Source organism: Mauremys mutica, chromosome 20 (genome assembly GCF_020497125.1).
Source record: "Mauremys mutica isolate MM-2020 ecotype Southern chromosome 20, ASM2049712v1, whole genome shotgun sequence".
NCBI lineage: Eukaryota > Metazoa > Chordata > Testudines > Geoemydidae > Mauremys > Mauremys mutica.
The window spans coordinates 24,571,359-24,584,486 of NC_059091.1; the positions used below are offsets into that span (position 1 = coordinate 24,571,359).

The 13,128-nt window shown below is 66.9% G+C and overlaps 2 protein-coding genes across 3 annotated transcripts; one reads left to right on the top strand and one right to left on the bottom strand.

The window, feature by feature from the left end:
- The first annotated feature begins 296 nt into the window (after window positions 1–296).
- Window positions 297–2,449, top strand: LOC123354071 (galactosylceramide sulfotransferase-like). Its single transcript, XM_044995697.1, has 2 exons — window positions 297–539; window positions 1,351–2,449. The coding sequence occupies exons 1-2, from the start codon at window positions 439–441 to the stop codon at window positions 2,447–2,449; spliced, it is 1,200 nt and encodes a 399-aa protein (XP_044851632.1). The 5' UTR covers window positions 297–438.
- A 1,041-nt stretch (window positions 2,450–3,490) lies between these two features.
- On the bottom strand, window positions 3,491–12,873 carry ATG4D (autophagy related 4D cysteine peptidase). 2 transcript variants are annotated; one of them, XM_044995695.1, is made up of 11 exons: window positions 12,725–12,873; window positions 10,839–11,142; window positions 7,958–8,041; window positions 7,353–7,526; window positions 6,505–6,838; window positions 6,215–6,279; window positions 5,823–5,971; window positions 5,178–5,256; window positions 4,639–4,715; window positions 4,434–4,553; window positions 3,491–3,960 (listed from the first exon to the last, which is right to left on the bottom strand). In XM_044995695.1, exons 2-11 carry the CDS (start codon window positions 11,053–11,055, stop codon window positions 3,787–3,789), a joined length of 1,473 nt encoding a protein of 490 aa, XP_044851630.1. In that variant the 5' UTR covers window positions 11,056–11,142; window positions 12,725–12,873; the 3' UTR covers window positions 3,491–3,786. The 2 variants fall into 2 exon arrangements, with proteins under 2 accessions (XP_044851630.1, XP_044851631.1); XM_044995696.1 differs by having other exon boundaries at window positions 10,839–11,139; window positions 12,725–12,872.
- Window positions 12,874–13,128: the final 255 nt, after the last annotated feature.

Here is a 13,128-nt window from a genome sequence, read left to right on the forward strand (position 1 = left end):
TGGCCCCCCCCCCCTCCCGGCCGGGCGAGCCCCTGGCCCTGTGCTGGCAGCCTGGCTCCGGTCTGGGGCAGCCCCCGGTGCCGCCTGTGGCTCCCAGCTGCTGTTGCCCGGCTGTGCCCACCCCAGCTGCTAGCGCTCAGCCCTGGCGCTGTGGGGGGCTAGTGCCCATACTGCTGTGGGGCCCAGCTGCCCTGTCCCTCCCAGCACCGGCCGGGGACAGGGGACGTGCAGGGCTGATGGTGCCGCCCGGTGCCCGAGGCTGGAGCCAGCCCTGCCTTGCCGGTGGCCCCCTCCAGGCTGCAGCTAAGCCCCTGAGCCGCCTTAGCGGGTGAGGCGAGGGCGAGGCAGGCGGCCCTTGGCTGGCCGAGCGGTTTAAGGGGCCAGGGCAGGCGGGGCGAGGCCCCAGGCTGGGCACAGAGCGGCAGGAGTGCTGGGGAGATGGTCCCGGTTCGCCTGTGGCGCTCGGCGGGGCCGGGGCGGGGCCGTGCGCTGCTGCTGGCAGGGCTCCTGCTGCTGCTGCTCCGGCAGGCGGCCAAGCAGTGAGTATCTGGCACCTGGGGGGGGGGGCGTCGGGGGGGGCAGCAGGGGCTGTCGGCAGGGCCAGGAGCAGCTGTGGGTGCTGGGCCACGGCTCCCTTGTAATTCAGGGCCCAGCTCTTGCTGTGGGGGCAGGCTGGGACGAGACCCCCCCCACACACCCCATAGTGCAGGCTGGGATGGGGCTCAGGGGTTCCCCAATGGCCACCTACCTCAGCAAGCAAAGCAAGGGGGCTGCTGCTTCAGGCTGCCATTGTGCCAGGCGCTGTACATGGTGTATTACTGTAGCGCCTGGTGCTGTACATGCGGGCGGGGGGGGGGGGCGTGTATTACAGTAGTGCCCAGGCACCCCCTCCCCATTGTACCAGGCACATCACAAGCCCAGGACAGGCCGGGCCCCCAAGGACTCCCTGGCATTTAGTGGCTGCTGGGGCAGTTCTGCCAGGCAGGGCCTCTCCCTCCCCCCCCATCCCTGCCATGGGTGGGCCAGGCCCTGAGCCCCCCAGGTGCTGGCAAAGCCTGGCACCACCACGCTGACAAGCGGTGCAGGGTCAGGGTGGGCACCAGGTGCCCCCGCTCCGGCCTTGCCAGCAGGCAGGGGAGTTGTGCCCACAGCCCCTGAGGCTGGGCAGGGGTTAGGGAGATTTACCCTGCAGCCGCACAGCCAGGGCCCCAGGCTGGCGCTCAGGACACCGGGGTCCTCCTCCCCTCCCCCGCTCCTGTGCCCCACTGGATTCAGACTCAGCGCCGTGGGGCTGGGCCTGGCCGGGCAGCATCCAGGGGCCTCTCACCCGCCCCCTCTCTCCCGCCGCAGGGAGGTGGGTAGAACCAGCCCCCCCGAGCCGCTGCGGGGGGAGGGGGAGAGCTCCGGCCGCCCGCCCCCCAACGTGGTGTTCGTGAAGACTCACAAGACGGGCAGCAGCACCCTGCAGAACCTCCTCTTCCGCCTGGGCGAGCGGCACAACCTCACCGTCGCCTTCCCCCGCTACACCTACCAGTTCGCCTACCCCCAGCGCTTCGCCGCCGCCTTCGTGGAGCCGCTGCCGCCGGGCGCCGCCCGCTACAACCTGCTGCTGAGCCACCTGCGGCTGGCGGCCGGCGAGCTGGGCCGGGTCATGCCCCCGGACAGCCTCTACCTCACCATCCTGCGCGAGCCCGTCCGCACCTTCCAGTCCGTCTTCGCCTACTACCGCAGCACCGTGCCCGCCTTCCGGGCCCTCGCCGGCCACCCCCGGACCCTGGCCGCCTTCCTGCAGGCCCCGGCGCGCTACTACGACCCGGCCGACGCGGGCAACGGGCTGGCCAGGAACCCCATGGCCTTTGACCTGGGGCTGGAGGCCGGCGGGGAGGAAGGGGGCAGCCGGTGGGACCGGGAGCTGGAGCGGCTCAACCGGACCTTCCAGCTGGTGCTCATCGCCGAGCACTTCGACGAGTCCCTGCTGCTGGCGCGGGAGCTGCTGGGGCTGCGCCTGGAGGAGCTGGTTTATGTGCGGCTCAACGTCCGCCAGGGGGGCGGGGACGAGGCCTTGGCCCCGGGGCTGGTGCGGCGGATCCGGGCGTGGAACTGGCTGGACGTGCGGCTCTACCGGTACTTCCAGGCCGTGCTGTGGCGCCGGGTGGAGCGCTACGGCTACACGCGCATGAAGGGCGAGCTGGAGGCCCTGCGCTCGCTGCTGCAGGAGACCCGGGAGACCTGCCTGGCCGGGGACGCCGTGGGGCCGGAGGAGACGGCCGACGAGCTGCGGCCCTGGCAGCCCGACACCGCCGCCATCCTGGGCTACAACCTGCGGCCCGGCCTCCCCCCGGCCCAGCACGCCAGCTGCCACCGCCTGGTGCTGCCGGAGCTGCAGTATCACGCCCGCCTTTACCATCGGCAATACGGCAGGGAGCTGCGTGCCCAGCCCGGTGACTAGGGGGGACAGGCCAGGGGGAGCCCCAGAGCAGGAGGCAGGACAGCTGGGGCTGCTTCGCTGCTGCCCCCTCCCTGCTCCCGGCCTGAGAGCCCCACCCTTTGCCTAGCTAGACTGAGCCCTTCAGGCCAGCGCTCGGGGGGACGGGGACCACGAGCTTAGCGGGTGCAGCGCCCAGCCCGACCCCTCTCCCCTGAGCTGCCGTAGCTCACCCTGGAGAAGCTGGGAGCAGCCCTGCCCACCCCGTGTCACACACGGGCCCCAGCTTTCGCCTTCCCGCAGGACCGTACACGGGAGGCCCAACGGGTGCCGGACTTCGGCAAGGGGAGCCCCCCCCCCCAACTCTGTCCTGAGCTGGGGGCACCCACACGAAATAAACCAGGTCCATTCGAAACCAGCAGCTGGGGCTGATGTTCTGACGCCGCTGCAGGAGGAGCCTGCTCCGTTGGGCTGCCCCGGGCTGGGGGGGAAGGGGTCAACTGCCCTGAGGGGTGCTGATGGGGGGGTGGGGAGAGCCTGCCCCCCGTGCCCCCCCACTCCACAGGGCACACATGGCTGGTTCCATTCCCATGCTCTAAAGCCCTCTCAGCCGGCCGCCACCCTACAAGCCATGGGGCCCCCGGCTGCAGCTTTCCACTGTGCCAGGGCTGGATCAGAGCAAGGGAGGGGCTGCCTGGTGCCCCCCCACGAGCCCTGTGGCTCTGCTCCCTGCCCCCCGCCCCAGTGACAGCCAGGGGGGAAGGGCCTAGCTCCAGGTTGGCTCGGAGGCCTAGTCTCATTCCCTGTGGTGCGAGGGCTGATGCACAAGGATGGGGAGCTGGTGGAGAGCAGTGCTAGGGTCCCCTAGGGGATACAGGCGTCCCCCCACCTCACAGGGTCAGTGCTTGCAGATGGCAGCTCCCTCTGCGGCCAGGCTGCAGCCAGGCCGTCTGACCTCTGCACTCCGGTTCAGAGGGGCAGCCGGGTCCTGCCATGGCAGCCGGGCAGAGGGCAGAGCCAGACTCCAGCTGGAAACAGCAGATACCCGCGCAGCAGTCGATCAGCTCCAGGGGGCGCTAGACACTAGCGCAGTAACAGGCCCGGCCTAGGTGAGGGCACCGCTCTCCCCCGCGTGCCAGGGATTTATTCCAGTGTAAATCACAGCGTGCAGCAGGGGGCGCTCCAGTTCGCCGGCGCGTCCTTCGCCAGCTGCCTGTCCCCACAGGGGGCGCCCTCGAGCCACGTCCCAGCGCCCCCTGCTGCACCGCCAGTGTTGTGACATGGTGGGCAGGGCAGGCCGTGGCCCCCCGCCGTGTCTCTATAAATAAGTAATAAATAAGGGGGGAGCGGCCGCCCCCCGCTCACAGGAAGACGAACTCGTCCGAGGTGGCCGCCTTGGGCTTGCTGCGCCTGGGGAGCTGCACGGTCTGCTGGGAGAAGCGGGAGCACAGCTCGGCCAGCCCGTACTCCTGCGCCTGGCCCTCCGTCACTGTGAACATGGGGTACTTCTCCTTGGCCGACGAGGAGTTCAGCACCTGGGGGGCGGAGGGCTGGGGTCAGAGGGCCACGAAAGGGAGACAGAGCCACCCCCCCCTCGCCATATACACGTTATCTGCTTGCAAAATCCACACGGCACCCCCCTGCTCCCGAGCAGCACCTCAGGGAGCCCCCGGGCTGCAGGGGGGAGGGAAAAGGCTTGGGGCCAGTGGCGGCATCAGCCCCTTGGCTTGGCACGGCGGGTTCCGCATGGGCACGCATTGGGGGAGGAGCACGGAGCTGCCCTGCCCTGTCAGGATCCAGATACTGAGGCGGGCTTGAGTCTCCGCCAGTGGCAGAATCCACCTGGCGCTTTTCCCAGGCAGGGGCCCACACGCACGGCGCCGAGGCCAGGCACCAGCCCAGGGGCTGCGGGAGGGCTACGGCCAGGGCGCCCTGGGGCCCCAGCAGAGCCCCCCCGGCCGGTCCCTACTCCAGCTGGCACCAAGGCATTGCCCGCTGCGGCCATTACCCTGGTCAGCTCCGAGCACAGCGTGTCCAACTCCTGCCCGTCGCGGGCGTAGAAGCCGATGGTGCAGCTGGGATCCATTTTGCTGAAGGCCATTTTGCGGGGTGAGCTGCAGTGGAACGACTGGGAGAGAGAGCGTGTAGGCGGGTTACTCCATGGGGCCAGCCCCCGGCAGGAGCTGCCCCCCCGCCCCCCGGCTCGTACTGACCTCCAGGGGGAAGTTCTCCTTGGTGGTGTCCACGAAGGGCTGGCAGTAGTGAGGGTCCAGGTACAGCAGGAAGTCGTCTGGAAGGCAAGGGGGGGCGGGGGGAGCATCAGCAGGAGCTCAGCAGCCGGGATCACACCGGCCCCAGCACCCAACCCAAAGCTCAGTAACTCAGACCCTGCTGTGGTGCCACATGGGAACTGTAGTCTGGTTCCCTCCTGTTCGCCATTCTTCTATGGGCCAGGCTCCCCAGACAGACTACATCTCCCATGATGCACTGTGGCCAGGGACTCCCATGAGACAACCACCTCCCTGCACCACGGGGAGACTGTGGTGTATCATGGGAACTTTAGTTCGATCAGGGAGCCGACCCGAACTACAACTCCCAGGAGGCACCGCAGCAGCGTTTCTGAATCAGAGACTGTTGTGTTTCCATTTTTTGCCAAGGGGCCGGAGTTTTCCCACGGGAAGAGCCGGTTTTCTGCCCAGCCGCTCCCGTTCTGCTGCCCCGAACGTGCCGGGGACGGGTGCCGGGCACATACCTTGGTAGCCCACAAAGTAGAGCGAGTGCTTGGGCTTCCCACCGATGATCCCGATGCAGAGCTCCAGCTTCAGAAGCTCCTGGAAGGAGACGGAGACACGGAGTCGGGGGCTCAGCCGTGGCATCCACTTCCTGCTGCCCCACCCACGGCCGCAGCCCTGCCCCCAGCACGGGCCCGGCACACAGCAGGGATCCAGGCAGCTAAACAGGAGGCTGCTCTCCACAATGGAGCTGGACGGGGGGGGGCACCGAGAGGAATTCCAGGAGGACGGGGCCTCGGGAGGTTCCTACACTGGGACCTGGCTCAAGGCAGCTTGACGTGCTGTGCCAGAGCAACTGGCGAGACGGGGACTGAGAGGCAGGATGGACACGGTGCTGACCTGGGAGACCCAGGGTCAATTCCCAGCTCTGACAGACTCCCTGGGGCACCTTGGGACCTCCCTTAGCCGCTCCGTGCCTCAGTTTCCCCATCTGTGCCGTGGGGATAATAGCATTGCCCTGCCTTTTGGAGAGCACTAGAGATTGGGACAGGCAGATACTAAAGTGAGGGGGGCTGGACATGAACCCGAGACAGCTAGGGACTTCTGGACAAGTCCTGCCTCCCATTCCTTCCCCCACCAATCAGGGCCCCCTGCCCCCGCCCTACCTTCACGCAGTCTACATAGACAGGATTGAGGGTTTCCCCGCCCAGGCGCATGGGCACCAGGATGATGACAGCTTTCCGCCTGGCGCCGGGATCTGGCACCGTCCGGCCGTCGCTCCCAGACACCAGCCTTGCCACGTCCCCCTTGTACACTGAGTGGGTCACCAGACAGAGGGGAGGGGGGTTAGTCACTGGCAGCCTGGTGCCACCCTAGACACCAGTAGAGTCTGGCTTCTTCTGCCAAGGGGGAGGGGGGGGTCAGATCCTAGCCTGGGGGCAGGGAGAGACCCCCAGCCTCCAGGTGTGATACCTGAGAGTCAGAGCGCCCCCTAGCCCAGGGGTCCATGGAGCACGTCAGCTTTCAGCCACAGGCTACCCCCCAGCACAGCACTCACCTGTGCAGTCCTGAGATACGTAGACAGTCAGGCCGCTGGCTTCCGAACAGCCTTCGACCGCCTTCCTGCAGGAGATGGAGGGGAAGAGAATGAGCGTCCTGCAGCCTGGCCTCGCCCCAGCCCAGCGACTGGGATCAGACACCTGCAGCCCGGAAAACGCCAGGCGCCGCGGGGGTGGAGATCGCAGGCCGCAGGCTTGTGCTTCAGGAGGGCTCCCGTGTCATGCCCAGGGCCACCCCAGTGGAGCCAGCGTGGATTGATCCCGGTGCCGGGGGCCGTCGTCCGCTCACCTGACAATGTGGGCAGCAATGGAGGGGCCGTACCAGTCCCCGGCTTTCTTCCCCGAGCTCCTGCCCAGCTCCACCAGCCGGTGGATGCCGAAGGGTGCCCGGGGGTGATCGGCGAACCACGAGACAATGGTGCGGTGGCTCCGCTCCTTCTCCAGCTCCTGCGGGCTGAGGGGGCGCAGCGGGGCCCAGATGCGCCAGGGGTCCCTGCCTCTGTCCACAGCGAAGGCAGGCAGCTGCTGCAGGCTGGCGCTGCCAGGCCGGGCGGGAGAGACGGGCTTCATGGGGTCCATCTCCACCAGGCTGGTGGTGAACAAGGCGTCGGGCCAGGTCCAGTCTAAGAGTAACAGGAGAGGTACAGGCAGCGTGTTCCACAAGTGTGCCCTGGAGGGGGCAGGGTCCACGCATGGCATGATGCCAATACCCCTCTCCAGGGGCCAGAGCTCAGCCTGAAAGTCACTCGTGGAGTCCAGGCCAGAAACGCCCTGTCCTCCTGGGAGGCCGACTCCTGGGTTCTGTGCCTGCCCCTGCCTCAGTTTCCCTCAGAAACACCCACCTGCGTTGTGAAAGGCCGAGTGCCCTAGGGAGGGGCTAGGCAGCGACACGACCCAGGGTGCTCCGAGCGCCGGCTGCTCCCTCCACCCTGGCAGCCAGAGCAGCTGAGCATGTGCAGTGTCTTGTGCCAGCTCTCGGGGCAGAACTCTCCCCCGGGGGCAGACGGTCCCATTGCCGCCTCCTGCAGGGTGTCGCACGCCCTCCCCACCTGCCACCCACCAGGGCCTCGGCACGGAGCCGGGAGCCCTGGGCACACGCTGGCCAGCCCTGGATTTCTGCGGCGTCCCCCCACTCACTCCTGCCGAGGAAATGCATGAGGAGCCCCTGGGCGAGAATCATCTGCCCGCTGCGCAGCATGCAGCCCCAGCCGCAGTCCGTGGTCCACATGGTGCCCTCCAGCTGCTGGAACTCCCGGCGGTAGGTGAGCCAGATGCGGGAGGCAAAGTCCTTCTGGAACCGCTCCACGTCCTCTGCAGGAGAGACCCCCCCGCCCAGTCAGCCACAGGGGACCCCCAGCCAGACATGTATGGGGGCCTCCCCACTCAAATCACGGCCCCATTTCGGAGCCTCTCAGCGCTGCGCCGCCAGCAGCCAGAGGGGGCGATGTTCGCACGGAGCCCCCGCCGCAGGGCAGCGCTCTGGGCCAGGGCTCCAAGCACTGGGGACGGGGGCGGGAGAGGGGGATTCCGCATCGAGCTGGGTGGGAAGCGTTTCACCCAACACAAGTGGGAGATGCCGACACTTCTCTCCTCCCCGAACCGTGAGGAAGAGCCGGAAACCGGACCTGCTCCTTTTGGAAACGCCACAACGCCGCAGCTGCCTCCCTCCTGCCCAAGGCGAGACGCTGGTGAAACCGCAAGGTGGAGCCATGGCTGATCTGGGAGCGAACCCGGCTACTCACCCTCCACCTCGAAGCAATAGACGTGGCCGAAGAGGTACAGGGGGGACAGCTTGCTGAAGTTGGTTTTAGTCTTGACCGTCCATCCTGGGAGGGGAGAAGCAGAGAGACGTGAGCAGTGTCCTCCTGTCCCAGAGAGCAGCCAGCTCCTTCCTCCTGCTGAACCTCACATCCCAGCTGCCAGAGTCAATAACCCTCAGCTGTATGCACAAGGCATGGAGTCAGCCAGTGTACAAAGCTCTGATGCCCTGGCTGGCTGCCACGGGGCATTGCCCAGGTGCTCCAGAGGTGCCCTGTTCTCAGTGTCACGTCCCGACTGCGATCAGGTCAGGTGGGCACCATGGACTCAGCTGGGGGCGGGGGGGGAGAGAATCACTTGGGGGTTGGGCTGACTGCGCCCCTGTCCCCACGGCTCTGGTTGTGTTTGCCACCCGCCTGCCTGCATGCCAGCAGCCAGGCCTTGGTGCAAAGCAAGCCAGAGCGGGTCAAGGGGCAGCTGACTCCTGCCCCGCAGCCTCCCCAGTCAAACCCAAGCCAGTCCCCTGGGCAGCTGGCTGCCTGCGCCAGGGCCCTCCCCCCAGTCACTCTGCTGCTCTAAGCTACCGGCTCCAGCCCTTTGGAGGAAGTGAAACAGGCAACAAGCAAGAGCCTCGCCCTGAAATTCCCTCTGTGGGTGGCTCCAGGAGCTGTGATCAGCATTTGCCAGCAGCATGGAGCAGGTTGTTAGACGCAGCCATGCACTGATCTAGACCCCGGGCGGGGGCGAAGGGGTTGCTTCTTTCTCCTCCACTCCACTCTCTACGCTGGCTCCCTGGCTCCAGATCAAGGCCTCGGTCCTTAGCTTCAAGGGGTTCGCGTCTTGGCCTGGGCCCAAGAGATCCAAAAGACCGGCCAGAGCTCCGGGGACCGTGGTGGAGAGCGCCACTCCCCGGCCCAATGGAGCGCTGCGCCCTCGGGGGAAGGCTTGGCTGGGCAGCAGAGCGTTTTCCCAGGGGCCACTCCCTGACGGTGGAACAAACTCTGGGCACCAAGGGCCTTCCCAAACCTCGCACCGGCTCCAAACGCAAGGGGCACGTCTCTGACCTGCCTTCGCCAGCACAGAGCAGCAGGGACATTCCAACACACCCGACAGTGCTACCAAGACACGCCACCGCACGGGCTGCTCCCCGGGGCGGGGGAGAACTCAGAGGCGACAGGCACGAATCCCCCTGCTTAGTGTGCACCTGGGAGGAACTGGGCTGGGCCAGCAATGAGCAGGGTCCGAGCCTGGAGCGAGGGCGCGTCCGCCAGCTGGAGCCAGGAATAGCTCTCAGCTCGCGCAGTCCGAGCTCTGCATTTCACTCACCTGCTCCCTGCAACATGCGCACTACCAGCCCTCCATGGCCCTGCGGCACCCACCCTTGGGCGTCCCTGCACCCTGCTTGGATCCTGGCCGCTCACAGGGCTGCAAGGCAGCGATTCCTTTGAAACACTCCTGCATTAGCCCCTAAGCCCAGCTGCACCAGGGCCCAGGAGGAGGCGCCTGCTCCTCCTTAAGGCAGGTGACCTTCAGCCAGGGGCTCTGTAGGAGCTCAGCTGACCTCCCAGCAGCCAGCTCCTGACCACCCAGAGCAGCGCAGGACACAGAGCTGCCGTTGTTGACATGCTGATGCAGCAGACGTGTTGCGAAGTTTATCGGCAAGATAAAGTGCCTCTCACAGGCAGGCAATAGGCTCCCCCAGGAGGAGGAGGGTAGGTCTGTGGTCAGCCCTCGATGCCCTGACACAAACAGAGCCAGCACTGGGGGGCGTGTGGGCTTTCCAGCCACGTCAGCAGCAGCCAGTGAGTTGGAGGAGCCTGAATTGATGAGTTACAGGAAGAGAAACCTGCACTCAGCTGCGCTGGGGAACCTCACCCCCTCCGCTCATGGCGAGGTTTCTACTACCCTGCTAGGAGCGGGACTCGCAGCTGTCCTGGGTAGAAACAGCATGAATGATGGGCCCAATCTGTAGCCATTACCCTAGACAGTCCCCATTTCTTAGGGACCCCGCTAAGCCTGCAAGACACGCCGAGCACCGTTAGTACTACGGGGCCGTGGAGGCACCGACTGACTGATCCTTGCCACCCTCCTGGCCTGTGGGTGAGCTGGTCGACCGCCGGGGAAGACAGAGAGGGTTAAGTGACTTGCCCTGGGCCCAGAGGGTGTCGGTTTCAGGGCTGGGATTAGAACAGGAATTTCAAGGCAGACTGAGGAAAGTCTTCGGGGCGCAACACAGTTGGGGCTGAGCACGGGTGGTAGCCCAGCCTCCCAGCAGGGCCCCCTGGCTGGAATCCAGCTGGCAGGATTCTCACAAACATCAAGGCCTGGCTTGCTCATAGGCCTGGACATGCCACAGAGCCTGTAGGCACCCGGGACGGGCTGCTCCCCTATGGCCAGGGGCAGGGATACGAGCACCAGGGGTATCGACACAGGAATCTACAAGACAACTGGCAGCTCGCAATGCATCGACCTGCCTGCTGCCCACAGACCAACAGCTGCCACCACTGGAGCTGCCGCTCCCCAGCTCGAGGGCTGGGGGAAGAGCCTTTTCCACACACGGACACTCCCTTTACCGTCACTGCACCAGGCCAGAAGTGCTCCTGCTGGCACAGGCCAAGCACTCCCAGGAGACTGGGAACAGGGGCCCAGGGACAGCACATTTGGGGGCAGCCCGATTCCAACACAGACAAGTGACTTCTAATCATTCTCTTCCCTGCTGGCCAAGCCGCCCCCGGCAGGTTTGAAACCCCAGCGCACTGACTGAGCGGTGAGTCAGAGCAGGACGCAGGTCTCCTTGCTCCTCAGGCCAGCACAAGTGCCTGTACCCAGCGCGCTGGGCAGTGCCCAGGTGGCCGGGGCGCTCACCGTATTTCACGTTGTTCCAGGCCGAGAGGAGCTTGTTCTTGATCTTGTCCACCTCGTCAGGTTCGCTGGGCTGGCGGCTCTGCGCTCCCCCCGGGAACAGCCCATTGCAGCTCCCATCCTGGCCCCCGGCCCTGGGGTTAAAGAGCTTCCTGCCATCTGAATGGCGCAGCTCGTCCTGGCTGACGTACTGCACCGAGGCAGGCGAGACGGAATTCATTGAGAAGGCGGGACGGGCGCGGACGGTGTTCTCAGGGTGGCGGGGCCGGGACGCCAGTGCACGTGCATTGCCAGGAAAGCAGAGCTGCTGAGCGACCAGAGACAAGGGGTTATTTTCAGGGAGGCGGCGACGTTCAGATGCTCACCGTTAGCACAGGGGGTGAAGGTCACACACACCCCCTCCCCCCCACACCCTGTCACTTCCCCTAGGTCTGCACCCCACCCCTCAATGCCGCTGCAAGAGACGGGCATTTCAACGAACAAATCCAGGCAGCAGGGCAGTAAGTCAGTGCAACCCTCCAAGCCAGGGCAGCGCAGAGCAGTTAGTAGCGGGTAAGGCACAGAGGGAAGCCTCCCGTAACGTCCTTTCTCCCCACAGCCTTTTCCTGCCCCATGCCCTGCCCCACACCTCTCTCCAGCCTCACCTTACACCCACATGCCCCACCCCCACGGTGCTGTCCCCACCTCACCCTGTTTCCATACTTGGCACGCAGGGAGAAGCCGCTTCCTGCCACACTGGGTTGCGGGGGCCCTCTGAGGACTGCCAGCCCTGGACACCCTGGTCCTCCCATCACCTGAGCTCCCGCAGCTCCTCTGTCAGGGAATCCCTTCGTGGTCCCCTCCACGGCCCTGGCGTCCCCCAACCAAGGCCCTTCACCACCTCTCCGCCATGCAGCTATCCAGAGCGACCTCTCATAGCCCCGAGTCCCCCCCAGACACTGCCCATAGCCGAGACCTACCTCTGGCACCCCCCAAACCTGCCCCAGCCCTGCTGCTCCCCACCCAGCCAATGCCTCCTAGTCAGCTCTGGCACCCCACAGCCAAGCCCCCCCCGGAAACCTACTAAGCCAGGAATTGCCTGAGATCCCCAGACAATCCCCTCACAGCCCAAACTCCCCACAGCCTAGCCCTGGCCATCCCCACACAGCCTGCCCACTGAGCCCCTCCAACCAGAAAAAACCCATAGCCCTGTCCCAGTACCACCCCCCCGGCCTGCTGGGGGGACTCCAGCCCCCCCCATAACCCCAGCACTTCCCACCTGCAGCCCTGTCCGCAGCGCACCCCCCATAGCTCAGGGCTTCCCAGACACCTGCCCCACGGCCCTGCTCCCCCACCACACCTGGAACCGCCCCACAGCCTCACGTAGGACAGCCCAGCCCCCTAACCGCAGCCCAGCGGCCCCCACGCCCAGCCGGCCCCCCCAAATACCCCCAGGCCCCCCCCGCGCCCGGCCCCCCCCCAAATAGCCCACCCAGAGCCCCCCCACGCCGGCCCCCCAAATAACCCCCATAGAGCTCCCCCCCGTGCCCGGCCCCCCAAATACCCCCAGACCCCCCCACACCCGGCCCCCCCAAATAACCCACCCAGAGCCCCCCCACGCCGGCCCCCCAATACTCCCAGCCCCCCCCGCGCCCGGCCCCCCCAGTAACCCCCCAGAGCCTCCCCCCGCGCCCGGCCCCCCATTGACCCCCAGGCCCGGCCACTAACCCCCCCAGCGCCCCCCCGCGCCCTGCCCCCCCAGTAACCCCCCAGAGCCTCCCCCCGCGCCCGGCCCCCCCAGTAACCCCCCCAGAGCCGCCCCGCCCCCCAAATACCCCCAGGCCCCCCCGCGCCCGGCCCCCCCAGAGCCCCCCCCGCGCCCGGCCCCCACAGCTCCCCCATGGCCCCACCTGGGCGGACTCGGGGCTCGGGCCCGGCCGGCTCCGCTGCTCACTCTGTCCCCGGGGGGGGCCCCGCGGCTCCCCCGCCTCCCGCCGCCGCCATCTTAGCTGCGGGCCAGAACCCGGAAGCGGCCGGCCCCTCTCCGGGCGGAAGCGCTTCCCTGCCAGCGCCGTACGTCACCGGAAGTGGCGTTGCCAGGCGACGGGGCGAGTCGTTCCCGGGGCGGCTCCGGTGAGGGGTCACCGGGGTGTGGAACGGGGGAGGTCAGGGGTCACAGCGGAGGTCGGGGTCAGAGGTCAGCGGGTGTCAGGCGAGAGGTCACGGGCGGGTCATCAGGGTCTGGAAGGGCAGTAGGTGAAAGGTCACTAAAATAGGATGGGATGAAAGGTCAAAGGTCACTGGAGTTTAGAGG

What these genes read in the sequence shown, in the direction of transcription:
- ATG4D (XM_044995695.1), bottom strand. Translation starts at nt 11,055, where the DNA reads ATGAATTCCGTCTCGCCTGCCTCGGTGCAGTACGTCAGCCAGGACGAG. An exon ending in CATGCATTTCCTCGGCAGGA is followed by an intron (nt 6,839 to 7,352) that starts GTGAGTGGGGGG and finishes TGTTACTCTTAG; the next exon opens with ACTGGACCTGGCCCGACGCC. An exon ending in TGTGCTCGGAGCTGACCAGG is followed by an intron (nt 3,961 to 4,433) that starts GTAATGGCCGCA and finishes TCCGCCCCCCAG; the next exon opens with GTGCTGAACTCCTCGTCGGC.
- LOC123354071 (XM_044995697.1), top strand. Translation starts at nt 439, where the DNA reads ATGGTCCCGGTTCGCCTGTGGCGCTCGGCGGGGCCGGGGCGGGGCCGT. An exon ending in CTCCGGCAGGCGGCCAAGCA is followed by an intron (nt 540 to 1,350) that starts GTGAGTATCTGG and finishes CTCCCGCCGCAG; the next exon opens with GGAGGTGGGTAGAACCAGCC.